This window comes from Nerophis ophidion, linkage group LG23, assembly GCF_033978795.1.
Source record: "Nerophis ophidion isolate RoL-2023_Sa linkage group LG23, RoL_Noph_v1.0, whole genome shotgun sequence".
Lineage (NCBI taxonomy): Eukaryota > Metazoa > Chordata > Actinopteri > Syngnathiformes > Syngnathidae > Nerophis > Nerophis ophidion.
The window spans coordinates 6,000,170-6,017,397 of NC_084633.1; the positions used below are offsets into that span (position 1 = coordinate 6,000,170).

At 37.8% G+C, this 17,228-nt stretch overlaps 1 protein-coding gene across 1 annotated transcript in view; it reads left to right on the forward strand.

Moving 5' to 3' along the window:
• The first annotated feature begins 7,874 nt into the window (after positions 1-7,874).
• Positions 7,875-17,228, forward strand: part of LOC133541788 (adhesion G protein-coupled receptor E1-like) — a 32,814-nt gene continuing 23,460 nt past the window's right edge. Inside the window, exons 1-6 of the mRNA XM_061885377.1 lie at positions 7,875-7,902; positions 12,987-13,025; positions 13,104-13,472; positions 13,539-13,670; positions 16,488-16,631; positions 16,731-16,856. Coding sequence (XP_061741361.1) covers positions 7,875-7,902; positions 12,987-13,025; positions 13,104-13,472; positions 13,539-13,670; positions 16,488-16,631; positions 16,731-16,856 — 838 coding nt within the window. The remainder of the gene's footprint in view (positions 7,903-12,986; positions 13,026-13,103; positions 13,473-13,538; positions 13,671-16,487; positions 16,632-16,730; positions 16,857-17,228) is intronic.

Sequence of the window (17,228 nt, forward strand, 5' to 3'; positions counted from 1 at the left end):
TGGCAATAATTTGTACCCCTTTTGAGAAATCACATTTAGTCCCCCTTAAAACATTCACATGTTGCACAATGAGATGTAAGCATGGGATAAAGACCTTCTCTGCTGGCCTCTCATAACCAGAAATCATGATCACAATTAAAGATAAAATCATTTTTTGGTTTACTTTCCCTAAAATATCCAAAATTATTCATATTATCTTCATGTCATATTAGGCTCATTCCAGTGCTGTTGTTTTTAGTTTAAGTTTGAATCCAATCAGAATTCAGTTGTCATGCTGTACCAAATCTGCCAAACGCCTTCACATTCAGTAATGCAGGCTTACAGTGAACAGACACATACAGTTGATAGACAGTTGCGATAGCCAATCAGATCACGAGTTGTTGTTAGTAAGGCCTTCGAGCTGGCCTCACGTTGAACGTGAAATTTACGCATCCTGTGATTGGATATACTGATCGGGACAGTTAGCGGATGAATTTGAGAACACTTAGAGTTGAGAGACAGTTGCGATAGCCAATCAGATCACACGTTGTTGACAGTAGATGTTTTGGTAGTACTTAAAGTTGTAAACTCTTGTTGTTAAAGTGTGTCATGGTTGTCATTTATTTAAAATTGTTACATGTGTATTTGTCGCCATCATGTGGTCAGGGCAGTTAATATATATATATATTAACTGCCCTGACCATATATATATATATATATATATATATATATATATATATATATGTATATATATATATATATATATATATATATATATATATATATATATATATATATGTATATATATATATATATATATATATATATATATATATGTATACATATATATATATATATATATATGTTTGAGAAGTGTTTACTTTCAAACTTTATTGATCGGAAGTTGCATAAGCCTAGCAGAGAAATGGATGGTATATGTTTTAAGTGCTGATGTGTTTTAATTGATTTTTTATAAGTGCCAGAAAATAACCCGTTTTGTATACTGTTGATGTGATTTCAATGCACAGTAGGTTGTAAATGTGTTCCTGTATAGTGTTTCTCCAGCAATGATCATGTGGTCACATCAATTATGGTATTTTGAGAGGTAATCATTGAAATCGGAGATCACCGAAGGCCTCGGTGGAAACCCACGGCCAGCCACTGGGATAAGGTGTACATTTCTCTAACTTTCCGTCTGTAAAATATATATTTTTGTATTCGCATTGCTGTAATCTAGTAACTGTGTTTCATGAATAATATCCATAAATTAACATTCCTCATAAATGACAGTAGAATAAGCACACATCTGATTGAGGAGTCTTCGTGTATCCACCTGGAATTTACACTTTATGTTTGGTGTTGGAGTTGTCCAACTTTTTTCAAAGTTAAAGTTAAAGTACCAATGATTGTCACACACACACTACGTGAAGTGAAGTGAATTATATTTAAATAGCGCTCTTCTCTAGTGACTCAAAGCGCTTTTACATAGTGAAACCCAATATCTAAGTACATTTAAAACCAGTGCGTGTGGCTTTAGGAGCAGGTGGGTAAAGTGTCTCTTGCCCAAGGTCACAACGACAGTGACTCGGATGGCGGAAGCGGGGATTGAACCTGGAACCCTCAAGTTGCTGGCACTGCCACTCTACCAACCGAGCTATACCGGTGTGGCGAATTATTCTCTGCATTTGACCCATCACCCTTGCTCACCCACTGGGAGGTGATGGGAGTAGTGGGAAGCAGTGGTGGCCGCGCCCGGGAATAATTTTTGGTGATTTAACCCTCAATTCCAACCCTTGATGCTGAGTGCAAAGCAGGTAGGTAATGGGCCCAATTTTTATAGTCTTTGGTATGACTCGGTCGGGGTTTGAACTCACAACCTACCGATCTCACTCTACCCCAGGCCTGGGCAATTATTTTGACTTGGGGGCCACATTTAGAGAAAAAAATGTGTCTGGGGCCCAGTATATCTATTTTCAGGAACACCATTGATTGAATGCTAAAAACGTTATGACAAACCGCCTTCAAAACGTAATGGAATTTTTCGTTTTTATATGAACGATAAAACACTGAATATTGACAAAATATGAATGTCACATCCCCTTTCGATCGACACATTTTAGAATCAAGAGAAACACAACAAAAATGCAACAAACAGTGAAATATGAACGCGAAGGGTTCAAAATAAACCCACCTACAATCTGATATATCTGATACATCACTAAGCTATAGAACTTTGCAGTGAAAATCTCCTTCCGCGTCTGTGGAAACGCTTCCCACCCGCACTGCTTGGTGCCTCGTCTGAGCTGCTGTGACATAGATTACCATAGTAACTAATTAGATGACTATAGTAACTAATAGGAATACCATAGTAACTAATTAGATTACCATAGTAACTAATTAGATTACCATAGTAACTAGTATATCCTCCATAAGCACATATCCCAACCATTGAAATACTTTGTGTAGTTAAAGACTTAGAAAACCTGACTGCACATCATAATCGCAGCTACACTTTCCATCTTAAAGATCTAAAAAAATATTTTGGAATGCCCATGTCTGCTCTAACCATTAGGCCACTGAGTAGGTTTGTGTTTTGATTGATTGATACTTTTATTAGTAGATTGCACAGTACAGTACATATTCCGTACAATTGACCACTAAATGGTAACACCCGAATAAGTTTTTCAACTTGTTTAAGTCGGGGTCCACGTTAATCAATTCATGGTACAAATATATACTATCAACATAATACAGTCATCACACAGGTTAATCATCATAGTATATACATAGAATTATTTACATTATTTACAATCCGGGGGGTGGGATGAGGAACTTTGGTTGATATCAGAACTTCAGTCATCAACAATTGCATCAACAGAGAAATGTGGACATTGAAACAGTGTAGGTCTTATTTAGTAGGATATATACAGCCAGCAGAGAACATAGTGAGTTCAGATAGCATAAGAACCAGTATATACATTAGAAGTACATTTGAGTTGTTTATAATCCGGGGAGATGGGATGTGAATGGAGGAGGATATTAGTAAAGTGTTGAAGTTGCCTGGAGGTGATGTTTTAGAGCGGTTTTGAAGGAATATAGAGATGCACTTACTTTTATACCTGTTGGGAGTGCATTCCACATTGATGTGGCATAGAAAGAGAATGAGTTAAGACCTTTGTTAGATCGAAATCTGGGTTTAACGTGTAGCCATAAACGCATCAGTGGCTAAGTGCCACGAGGAGGAATGATGTCCGTTAAGAAATTATCGAGTTCGATGCCATTATCGAATCCTCTTATCGAACCGATTCCTTATCGAATCCAGATGGGTTGTGTGTGCACTGAGTTCCAAAAGCCATAGATGTTCAACGACTGGGCCGGCACGCTGTTTATATGGCGGAAAAGCGGACGTGACTGAGGACAGCATGCTGTTGTTAAAGGGTAGAGGTTTCAGGTGAGAGAGTACGCCCCCAGTGAGCATATAGGGCTGCTATGTGCGTTGTAAATAAAAAAAATGCAGACAAACACAATCCCAATGTGAAGCACACTTTGGAGAAGAAGCGGACCAGCACGGTAGTGAACCGATACGCACAACGGGGCAAGAGAAGTCGGCTTTTACTGTTGTGTTAGATTGCTATGCTAATGGACAACAAGACTGACTTTGAAAATGAGGAGAGGACTAGTAGGAAAAAGAGAAAGTTGTATTGCGTCAGTGAAATTAAGACGCCACCGTATGTCTGAAATGAGCAACATATGTAAATATCAAATGGTAATATGACTGTGCCTAGTACTACAGTACATTACTTACATACTTACATCATCTATATAAAACGTTAATAGAGGTTTTGGGATGTTTTTTTAAGGCACTTTATAGGCAGAATTGGCTCCTTTGTTGGATGACTTTTGCTAATATTTATTTACTCTTTAGAATGCATGAAAAACATATGTGTGCTTGTCTCACGTAAGCATCTTGAATGATGGACAAAATAGTACAGTTCCCCTTTAAGACTAATTGTAAATATCATATTGGGCATCAAACCTACCCCGTACCACGGCCACCAATGAAACTTTTGCTTTCTTGTGTCAGTTTTTAAGTTTGAGTTGTTGGAACTGATGTCCGATAAAAACAAAAGCAATGTTTCTTTTTTACAATGCTGTTTTTATCCTACACAAAAATGAACAAGTTATATTTACCTCTGGTTATCCTTTACCCTACTGTTTCCCTTTGAGAAACAAACATGTTAGTTTGACAGACAATATATTCCAACCACTATAGCAGGCTTTTTATTGTGTTGAGTTTACCTTCAGACAAGCAAGGAGTTGGTTCCAAAACAAGATTCTTCCCTCTTCAATGTTGGAGGTGGCAGGGTCAACTTGGTAGACGACTCTGTTAAGGTGAATGTTGTTCGTTTTTTTTGTTTTTTAATTCATGTTACAAATTGCTCATATATATATATATATATATATATATATATATATATATATATATATATATATATATATATATATAATTTTATTTTTTTCAATTATTTGCATTTTTTTTTCAAAGTTCACCTTTCAGAGAATGTCGCCGCTCTGGTGTCACCTGCTTCCAATTGTACAGAAGGCTTGTTCTCGGGAAGCATGTCTGTAAGTCAAGGCCATTGATCTACTTGCTGGCCTTACAGGCACCTGAATGGATGCAATGTTTGCCGCCACCTGGCAGAGATTATGTCGTCGTGCCTTATTTCCTTCAAAGACATTCCAGTGATATTCTGTCCCCTCATCAGTTTCATAACAGCGAAATACGTCATAGGCGACATCATAGTCTATGTAATACATCAGAGCCATCACATCATCAACATCAGCATTGCTATGCTCGCTGGGAAATGGTATGACTAATCGACTCGATCCCATTTAAGGTGACGTTTAAAAATCTTTTGTTAGAAACCCATCTCGTTATGATGCAATGCAACGTTATCATGCTTATTTCAGCAAGACAATGCCAAGCCACGTGTTCCAACAGCGTGGCTTCATAGTAAAAGAGTGCGGGTACTAGACCATTGAAAATGTGTGGCGCATTATGAAGGCTAAAATACCACAACGGAGACCCCAGACTGTTGAACAACTTAAGCTGTACATCAAGCAAGAATGGGCAAGAATTCCACCTGAAAAGCTTCAAAAATTGTTCTGCTCAGTTCCCATACGTTTACTGAGTGTTAAAAGGAAAGGCCATGTAACACAGCGGTAAAAATTCCCCTGTGCCAACTTTTTTGCAATGTGTTGCTGCCATTAAATTGTAAGTTAATGATTATTTACAAAAAAAAATGCTTCTCAGTTCGAACATTAAATATGTTGTATTTACAATATATTCAATTGAATATAAGCGGAAAAGGATTTGCAAATCATTGTATTCTGTTTTTATTTACAAATTACACAACGTGCCAACTTTGTGGGTTTTGTACAAAATATTGTAAAATGATCTGTCCATGCAGCTAATTAATTTTACTTGATAAGACATCCTGAATTAAGATTCGTATATCTAGAAATTAGAAATATTTTCACGCTAGAAAAAGTATTTAATTCCGAAAACAAGCATTATTCAGCCTGCATCTATTTTCTTCCGCTTAGTTGAGGTGGGGTCGCGGGGACAGCAGCCAAAGCAGAGAATCCCAGACATCCCTCTCCCCAGCTACTTCGTCCAGCTCTTCCAGGTGGGTCCTTAGGCCTGCCCAGGCATCATTCAACTTGCAATTCTTAAATTAAGCAAAAAAATGTGTGCGGAAAAGCAAAATATCTTATTTGAAAATTAATTTTCTCAATTTAAAATTTGTTAAACTTGAATAGACAAAATGTAATTGTTCATGCAAAAATGAAGATTATGAATTGAAATCAATGAAGTAAATAGCTCTTAAAATGAGTAACATTTAAAAGAATAACATGTTAAATCTTCGCAAGTGGCAAATCATTTGCAGCGTACATACACCACAGCAACCACAATGATAAGCATATTGTCAAAGCAATACTACATTTTTTCTTTCTTTTTTTTTTCTTTCACAGTATCATGTTAGACGCGCTCGACATCCATTGCTTTCCTCCTCTCTAAGGTTCTCATAGTCATTATTGTCACCGACGTCCCACTAGGTCATTATTGTCACCGATGTCCCACTGGGTGTGAGTTTTCCTTGCCCTTATGTGGGCCTACCGAGGATGTCGTGGTGGTTTGTGCAGCCCTTTGAGACACTAGTGATTTAGGGCTATATAAGTAAACTGATTGATTGATTGATTTTCTTTGCAAAAGCTAAATTAGGCCTACAAAGTACCACATAAGTTAGGATGTGCATGCACCCGTGCCAAATTGGTACTTTTTAAACGGTACCTTTGTTTAAACGAGGCTTGAATGGTGAAGTAAATAATATTTGTATAGCGCTTTTCTCTAGAGACTCAAAGCGCTTTATATATTGAAGCCCATTTTTCTACATCTTTAAGCTACATATGGTATTTAAACCAGTGTGGGTGGCACTGGGAGCAGGTGGGTTAAGTGCCTTGTCTCATGTCTGCCTTTTTTTTTCTCTTTCTATCCCCTCCTGTTCCGGCCCGGCTGCACCAAATAATAATATAAATCCATTTAATAAAGTCAAATACAAATAAGGCAACAAGAGAAGTATCCCACACTTTTCTTTTGTAAAGTAAATTTGTACAGCCGATATGGGCATCTACAGCAACGAAATAATTTGCCTGAGAAGCTGGACAGGACAAAGAGAAAAAAAAGTGTATTTCGTACAGATGGGGTTTAGTAGATAAAGCTGGTGTGGAGGGGTGTGTGGCCTGCGGGCCTGCCGCGGAATGAGGTGTGCCAGGACCGGCCTCGAAGAGAGCGACAGGTGCGTAGATGGCCCAGGTGGGTTTTGTTATATAATCACCTGTCACCTTTATTAGCAGCAGTCGTGAAGAAACGCGTAGTTGGAGTTGCTGCTGAGAGACACAGACGCAGAAAAGACACTGTGCTGAAAAGCAAAAGACTTTGCACCATTGAAGGAAAATAAAACAGTGTTATATCCTGACTTCCTGGCAGTCTGTGGTGGTCTGAAGAACTCACTAGAGGGCAACCTCTACAGCTGGGTGTTTTTAGTCATGTAGAATTAAATTATTGCCACTTTTGGTGGTAATGTGACACACTCGGTAAGAATTATTAGTGCTATGCAGCCTACTAATACCAATGTGGCCCTGAATTCCAAATATCAGACTCAGAATCAGAATCAGACATACTTTATCAAACCCCGAGGGGGAATTACAATTTTCAGCACAATCCCATTCAAGATCAGACAAACATTACAGGGAGACAGAAAAAGATTGCTGACGGGTCTGCCAACTTCCGGCGCCCCTTATAAAAAAGGTGAGATACAGGTAAACAAGTGGGGGGAAATAAAAAAAATGTAATAATAAAAAACAACTCATAGCCATAGCACACATCCCTCTTACATGTTAAGAGGGAAACATCAAAGAAAACAAAGGACATTAAAGACATTAAAAGACCAGCGATGATGCAACCAGCCACTTCTACATACAGCTATGAATAAAATGTAAAAGAAACATATACTGTTATAAATATAATGGTGTATATAAATTAAGTTCTTAATTGCTGGGATGTCTGCTGATTTTTAAATGGTCCTGCCGGGGACCGGCTATGGGTTCGACACCTGTTGCCTGTCATGTTCAACACAATCCGACTCCTCACATCTTGTCTCTGTGCTCCGCCGTCTTCAATCACAACTTTTGCAAAATTTGCATTGTCTTTTGCATCGGTACTTTGTAAACACGGTTTGTTTTTTTGGAGGTTTTGTGCAAATCTTTCCAAATGCACTTTAGAGATTCAAAACTTCTCAGTGTGTTTTCTTGTCATCGTATGTCATCGCATCATGAACTGCTTCGCCTTGACACTTCTGGGTGAGTAAATTCATATTATTTCTCACTTATTGTATAAAGAGGAGGGAGCAGCCAACTTACTCAGTTGAAATTCACAACAGACAATCAGGATTCAGTGATGTACTGTAATAATTATCATTGCGCAAGGGTACACTACTTTAGTTTTAGACGAGGCTCATATACTGTAATTATAAGATACTGGAATTATGTTGGCTAATTAACTCCTTTTCAGGCATGTCAATAATATAGAATTAAAAATGTATTTGTTGGCTATAATGATTGACTATTTTGTTGTCATTTTTCTCTCTTTCTTTTTGTTTATTTGGCCTTCTGAAGTTCAAATGAATGATCAACAATCAAATGTAGTAACAACTCCTTGAATGAACAAGAGATAGGCACAAAACGACATTGTTAACACACATTTGAATACCGTGCAAAGTTTTTTTTATACCATCAATTAGATTTTCAAGGGCTCATGGCATGCAACTTAACATCTTTCAATCCTTCTTTTGATATAATTTCATTTATTTCATTTTTATTTATCTCATTCATTGATGTGCATTTAGAACAATACATAATTATATCACAATTATAAAATTTTAATTCACACAATTCCTGAGAAGGAGCAGGATGAAGAAAATCTTATAATTTCCTGCAACCTTTGACATAGTACATTATCTTACTTCATGAATATCATTCAAGCCGACACATATATCCAAATGTAATGAAACAATCAAAAACAAAAAACACAAGAAAAACACAACAAGTGCAAAACTTCATAAAGTATAAACCAAACCAAGAAAATAATAGTAATAATATACACCTCACGGAATGATACAGAGCAAATACAAAACCAGACAAAAATTAAGTAAAATAATAAATAAAAAACAAAATGTAAACACTAATGGCTGTCCATATGATCTTATTGTTCTATATTTATATATTTTTTTCAATTGGAATATATTTTTACAGTTTTTTATCTCGTTGTAAAGAGAATTCCACAATTTTACCCCCACCACTGATGTAGACATTTGTTTTACCAACAATTAGGATGATTATGGCTTGCAGCTTATTAAAACTTTGAATTGAAAATGTTCGGGTTTTAAAAAACAACAAATAAAAGCTTGACATTTGTTACCTTGTATGTAATGAGTTTATATCGCAAACTAGTTTCACATTTGAAGTTTAATTGCTGACATTGATGGACTTTTACACAATATGCAAATTGTTTGAGTTTCCCTTGTACACATATACATTATTAACTACTAGGGTTGTACGGTATACCGGTATTAGTCTAGTACCGTGATACTAATGACACATTTTCAGTACTATACTGCCTCTAGCAAGTAGCGGTCCTCCACCTCCCCGCGCTTCTGTTGTCGTCGTCACGTCGAGTCATTGCTGGTTTACGAGCAGACGAGCATGTTCGGCAATGCACAATCACAGAGTACTTACAAACAGACACAGTGTGTAAACAGACAAGGGAGAACGGAAGCATTTTGGCTTAAAATGTAACGATAAAGGTGAGGTTACGTATAACACTGAAAAGCCCACCGGAAGAGGTGCTTTAAAACAAGGCTAGCTGTCCAGCCGCTGTCTGCAGTATTTTAGCTACTTCTAAATCATTAATCCTTGCCTCTGTGGCGACAAATAAAGTAAGTTTCTTACAAGTATCATCCCTGCAGGACGAGGAATAGCTAAACATGTTTCACTCCACAACGTAGCTCACCGGCGTCACAATGTAAACAAACACCATTGGTGGATCTATACCTGACGTCTACTGTAACGATACAAAGTACAGGAGAGATACTACTATAATTACAACGATATTTTTTGGCATCACAACATCTTTCGTTTTTAAAAAAATGTATATTATGTTTATAAACTGAGGAAATATGTCCCTGGACACATGAGGACTTTGAATATGACCAATGTATGATCCTGTAACTACCTGGTATCGGATTGATACCTAAATTTGTGGTATCATCCAAAACTAATGTAAAGCTTCAAACGACAGAAGAACAAGTGATTATTACATTTTAACAGAAGTGTAGATAGAACATGTTAAAAGAGAAAGTAAACAGATATTAACAGTAAATGAACAAGTAGGTTAATAATTCATTTTCTCCCACTTGTCCTTAATAATGTGAACAAAATAATAGAATGGAAAATTACAAAATATGTTACTGCATATGTCAGCAGACTAAATTAGGAAACTTTGTTTGCTTATTTACTACTAAAAGACAAATTGTATTGCAATAAGAAACTTATGTTTATTATACGGGAATTTTTTTCGTTAAAACAAAGCCAATAATGTCATTTTTTTGTGGTCACCTTTGTTTAGAAAAGTATCCAAAAGTACCTAAAAATATCAAAATTATTTTAGTACCGGTATCGGTACCAAACTATTGGTATCGGGACAACACTACTAACTGCATAATTGCTAGCAAATGAATACCGTATTCTCCAGACTATAAGCCGCACCGGCATATAAAATGCACCAGTGTTTGAGGCTGCAACGATCGCAAAAAAGCGGGACTGATTATTTAGCGGCAGCACGGTAGAACAGGGGTTAGTGCATGTGCCTCACAATACGAAGGTCCTGAGTAATCTTTCTGTGTGTAGTTTGCATGTTCTCCCCGTGACTCCCCGCAACCCCGAAAGGGACAAGCGGTAAAAAATGGATGGATGGATGATTATTTAGCAAGATATTTATTGTTCGCGGTTATAGTTTGTGTTATACTTTGCCAATATTTGAGTTCAAAACAACTCTTAAAATGATGCAGACGACAACCGCAATAATAAACGCTGGTAAATGACTACTTTTCACTGGCATTCCTAAAGTTAAAGTTAAAGTACCACTGATAGTCACACACACACTAGGTGTGGTGAAATTATCCTCTGCATTCGACCCATCCCCTTGTTTTACCTCTGGGAGGTGAGGGGAGCAGTGAGCAGCAGGGGTGGCCGCGCTCTGGGAATCATTTTGGTAATTTAACCCCCAATTCCGACCCCTTGATACTGAGTACCAAGCAGGGAGGCAATGGGTCCCATTTTTATATTCTTTGGTATGAATGAATGGTTTATTTTGAGCCATGCAAACAAAACAAGAGAATGACATAAAATACAAAAGAAATATATAGATATATTATTTTTACACCTACATTGAAAACATTACATGTGACTAATCTTTTGTAGATGTCAAGATTGGCTCAAAAGGGAGTGGGAAGAAGTAAACTTATTAGGTCCCACCCCTATACATATACAATATATATATATATACAATATATAATACAATAATATATATAATATAATTCAATTGAGGGGTTGCTGCTATATATTGTGTATATAAAATACATTTAAATTCACACACAATTACATATATACATATGTACACACATATATGTACACAACACACACATATATACACACACATATATACAATTTATATATATATATACACACATACATACATATACACACATAATCACATACATACACACATGCATATACCCAAAATACACACATATCCATCACACACACACGCACACACACATGACTTGACCAACCAATCTCAGGGCGGACAGTCTAACCCAGTGTTTTTCAACCACTGTTCAACCACTGGAGATTTTGTAATTTCACCTATTTTGATTTAAATTGTTTTCAAACCAGTGATTATAGTCTGAAAATGATGTGTTGTTGTAGCCGAGTAACCGTGTAATACTCTCCCATATCAGTAGGTGACAGCCGGTGCTAATTGATTTGTAGATGTTGGAAACAGCAGAGGCGGTGTGCAGGTAAAATTGTGTCTAATGCTTGAAACAAAAATAAACAAAAAGTGAGTACCCCTAAGAAAAGGCTTTGAAACTTAGGGATAGCTATGCAGAACGAAACTAAAACTGAACTGGCTACAACGTAAACAAAGACAGAATGCTGGACGACAGCAAAGACTTACTGTGGAGCAAAGACGGCGTCCACAAAGTACATCTGTACATGACATGACAATCGACAATGTCCCCACAAAGAATGATAAAAACAACTGAAATATTCTTGATTGATCAATCAATCAATCAATGTTTATTTATATAGCCCTAAATCACAAATGTCTCAAAGGACTGAACAAACCACTACGACTACGACATCCTCGGAAGAACCCACATAAGGGCAAGGAAAACTCACACCCAGTGGGACGCCAGTGACAATGATGACTATGAGAAACCTTGGAGTGGACCTCAAACTCAAATGTGACACCCCCCCCCCCCCCCCACACACACTCTAGGGGACCGAAATCAATGGATGTCGAGCGGGTCTAACATGATACTGTGAAAGTTCAATCCATAGTGGATCCAACACAGCCGCGAGAGTTCAGTTCAAAGCGGATCCAAGACAGCAGCGAGAGTCCCGTCCACAGGAAACCATCCCAAGCGGAGGCGGATCAGCAGCGTAGAAATGTCCCCAACCGATACACAGGCGAGCGGTCCATCCTGGGTCCCGACGAGCGGTCCATCCTGGGTCTCGACTCTGGACAGCCAGTACTTCATCCATGGTCATCGGACCGGAACCCCTCCACAAGGCAGGGGGGGACAGAGGAGAAAAAGAAAAGAAGCGGCAGATCAACTGGTCTAAAAAGGAGGTCTATTTAAAGGCTAGAGTATACTATATTGATAAAAACAAAGTAGATGTGGTAAATATTTCTCAAAGAAAGACATGAAACTGCTCCAGGTAAATAACTAAAAAAGAGAAAACGCCACCAAAATAGGAGCGCAAAACAAGAATTAAAACACTACATACAGAAAAACTGCAAAAAAAATCCAAATAAGTCAGGGCGTGATGTGACAGGTGGTGACAGTACACCTACTTTGAGACAAGAGCTATAGTGATGCATGGTTAGTTATGTTTTAAAGTCATATCCAACAATTGCGAAGACTTTTTACTGTCCACTGAGTTTCGTTTTTTTTAACAATTTATGCCGGTGGTGTGCCTCCGGATTTTTTCAACGCAAAAAATGTGCCTTGGCTCAGAAAGGGTTGAAAAACACTGCTCTAACCACAAGTCCACTGAGCCGTAAATGCTCCATTAAGAGAATACGTTTTCTTCTCCCGAAGGGTCCTTCTTCATCGTTGGACATTGTGTTTTCCCACCTGGTAGGACCTACTTTACACTATTTCATTGCCGTTGCATTGTCCACCCTTGCAGACTTGATGTTTCGACTGCCTTTGCAGGTTCCTGTGATAGCTACGTCAACATTACGCAACCGTCACGCAATATACTCTTCACCTCCTCTTCCTTCCCTGGCTACCCGCACGATGACGGCCCCTATGAAAATCAGTGGGTGCGCTTCACTGGGATCGGCGGAGACAAAGTCATCGCTTCCTGCGAAGGACACCCGACTGGTGGTTTCCAATACTCTTCACGTATCCCGTTTACACATCCAACCGAAGAATCCAAGTCTCCGACATCAGGGTCTGGAGAAATTCATGTTTCAATCTGCAATAGTTATACCTTCCCAGTCAGTGTGGTGCTGTGTCCAGGAGAGTTCTACATATACAAAACTTCAAGTTACCCAATATCCGGAATTGGCCTTGTAACCTGTAAGGATGTCATTGAATTACGGACCTTATTGGTTGCTTTGTTTCATTCTTGGTCTCTCCGTTTAGATCACAGTGTCTGTAAAAACGCTTCCTGTGGACCACTGGCGCAGTGTAACAGTGGTGGAGGGTGTACTTGTGTGGCTGGCTACGAGTTACGCCCAGAACATCTGCCAACAGGGGATTCGTACGGTTGTACTGGTAAATATATATGCATCACATGTAGGTTTTCGAACAAAGGTTGGTTGAGTAGCCAGAAATGGTTCTTAATAGGGCTGTGAATCTTTGGGTGTCCCACGATTCGATTCAATATCGATTCTTGGGGTCATGATTCGATAATATATCGATATTTTCGATCCGATTCAATTCCCGATTCAAAAACGATATTTTTCCGATTCAAAACGATTCTGTATTCATTCAATACATAGGATTTCAGCAGGATCTACCCCAGTCTGCTGACATGCTAGCAGAGTAGTAGATTTAAAAAAAAAAGCTTTTATAATTGTAAAGGACAATGTTTTATCAACTGATTGCAATAATGTAAATTTGTTTTAACTATTAAACAAACCAGAAATATGACTTATTTTATCTTTGTGAAAACATTGGACACAGTGTGTTGTCAAGCTTATGAGATGCGATGCAAGTGTAAGCCACTGTGACACTATTGTTCTTTTTTTATTTTTGTAAATGTCTAATGATAATGTCAGTGAGGGATTTTTAATCACTGCTATGCTGAAATTATAACTAATATTGATACTGTTGTTGATAATATTCATTTTTGTTTCACTACTTTTGGCTTGTTCTGTGTCGTGTTTGTGTCTTTATTGCAGTTCTGAGTGTTGCTTGGTCAGGTTTGGTTTTGGAATTGGATTGTAATGTTATGGTATTGCTGTGTATTGTTTTGTTGGATTGATAAAAAAAAAAAAAAAAAAAAAAAAAAATTAAAATAGATTTTTTAAAAATGAGAATCGATTCTGAATCGCACAACGTATTCGATTCGATACGTATTCGAATCGATTTTTTCCAACACCCCTAGTATTAAGCAATGTCGCGCGGTGAATTAAACACCAGGTGAGGCATACATACTTTTTTCTCTTCTTTTTTTTAAATTGTATTTAAATTCGTATGTGCAGCTGTAGTCATTATTGATTTAGGTTGCACATTAGAGCTACAGGGGAAAAAAAGGGAGTTATTCACTTTCAAAAAAACATTATCATAATGGGGCGGCATAGCTCGGTTGGTAGAGCAGCCGTGCCAGCAACTTGAGGGTTGCAGGTTCGATCCCCGCTTCCGCCATCCTAGTCACTGCCGTTGTGTCCTTGGGCAAGACACTTTACCCACCTGCTCCCAGTGCCACCCACACTGGTTTAAATGTAACTTAGATATTGGGTTTCACTATGTAAAGCGCTTTGAGTCACTAGAGAAAAGTGCTATATAAATATAATTCACTTCACATATTATGATACGATGAATGGGTCCAAAAACTAGTTGATAAAGTTTTTATTAAATATTTTTTGTCCCATTTGCATTTAACAAAATAAATCAAGTATTGTGAGTGTATATTACCTTTCTGTATTTGTATCTGAAGCAGCAATAGCTTTCCTCCATGAAAACGTACACTGTGTGAAGCCGTGGAGGCACCGCCTGTGTCTGCCTCACTTCTCGTCTGCTTCATTGTTTTGATCAGGAAACATGGAATTTCCGCGATTTTGACCACGAAAATGATCAAAATATAAAAGAACCACACCAAAATTACATAGAAAGCATAAACCAAAAGAGAAATATTAAAACTTATTTGATTTTATTGCTTGGTTTTGGAACATCTCATGGTTAAGCCACCTGGTGGCAGGTGAGGCATTGCCTCACTTGCCTCCCCTGAAAGCTCGTCACTGTACTTAAGTACTGTTACATTAGAGCAGCGGTATCCAAAGTGCCATTTACGGCCTGGAGCGAATTTCTCAACGGCCAGATGCACATCCTCAAACATGCTATATTACAAAAGAACAAATACAAAGTGGAATAAAAGAGCAAAGTAATGAAAAAAAGTTTGTAATGTTTACCCTAGAAATTAGTGATGAACGGTATATTTTTCAAGCCGATACCGATTAACTTATCGTATTTTTCGGATTATAAGTCGCAGTTTTTTTCATAATTTGGGCGGGGGTGCGACATATACTCCGTAGCAACTTGTGTGTGAAATTACTAACACATTACCGTAAAATATTAAATAATATTATTTATCTCATTCGCGGAAGAGACGAAGAAAATGTCAGCAATCGTCACACACACGTCAGCAATCGTCACACACACGTCAACCAATAAGAATTCGGCGGGGAATGGGTTATGGCAGAAGTGCATTGTGGGTCATAGGATGCTAACTGCTATATGCTATATGCTACTGCCGTAGATATTAAAATGGATCATTTCAACGTTGGCGGTAACTTATAAAAACTGAGAAGGGCTGAACAAAAATGGCACCGAAAAGGAAATCACGTAGTGCAGATTACAAGCTGGACGTAGTGAAATATGCGGCAGAAAACGACAAGAGGAAGCGGCGCATACCTTTGGAGTTGGCAGAGTTGTTTAGAAGCGACAACGAGGAAGAAGATTTCATCGGATTTATCGATTAGGAGTGACAGATTGTTTGGTAAACGTATAGCATGTTCTATATGTTATAGTTATTTGAATGACTCTTACCATAATATGTTACGTTAACATACCAGGCACCTTCTCTGTTGGTTATTTATGCGTCATATAACGTACACTTATTCAGCCTGTTATTCGCTATTCTTTATTTATTTTAAATTGCCTTTCAAATGTCTATTCTTTGTGTTGAATTTTATCAAATACATTTCCACCAAAAATGCGACTTTTACTCCAGTGCGACGTATATATTGTATGTTTTTTTCCTTCTATATTATGCATTTTCGGCCGTTGCGATGTATACTCCGGAGCGATTTATAATCCGAAAAATAATGTATTTTCTTTTAATGCTGTCTGTTTACATATTTGGAATAGACATAGATGAGTGTGCCACAGATGAGTCGTGCGGTAGTAACTCCGACTGTAACAACACAATTGGAGCGTATACGTGTCGCTGCATGGCTGGATATAATGCAACAGATCCAGGAAAACCACCTGGAAGCTCCAATCCATGTATAGGTAAGGTTTACACATGTGTCACACTCTACTGCAAATCTAACTACAGGTACAAATAAGGTCACTTAAAACTGATCCCTCGTGTTCTTTTCCTGCTGCAAGATATCGACGAGTGTCTTCAAAACGTCTGCGGCGACGATGGACAATGTGTCAACAAGCTAGGAACTTTTGAATGCGATTGCTTCAATGGTTACCAGATTGTAAGGAACGCCACTCCAGTTTGTCAAGGTCTGTCAATAATGAATGACGGATTGTATTTTAATGTTGGATCTGTATTGAAATCTTAAGATCACCATAATATAACGAACAATTAGAGGTACAATGTCAAAGATTTTCAAAATTAAATATATTTCTAAATTATTAAAATTCCAGATACTAATAACACATAGCACACAACTCCTGGTTTACCATGAATTGATTAACATGGACCCCGACTTAAACAAGTTGAAAAACTTATTGGGGTGTTACCATTTAGTGGTCAATTGTATGGAATATGTACTGTACTGTGCAATCTACTAATACAAGTTTCAATCAATCAATCAATCAATTGGTTCTGGGCCTGACTATCTAGTTATACAAGAAAAAATAATCATACCAAAA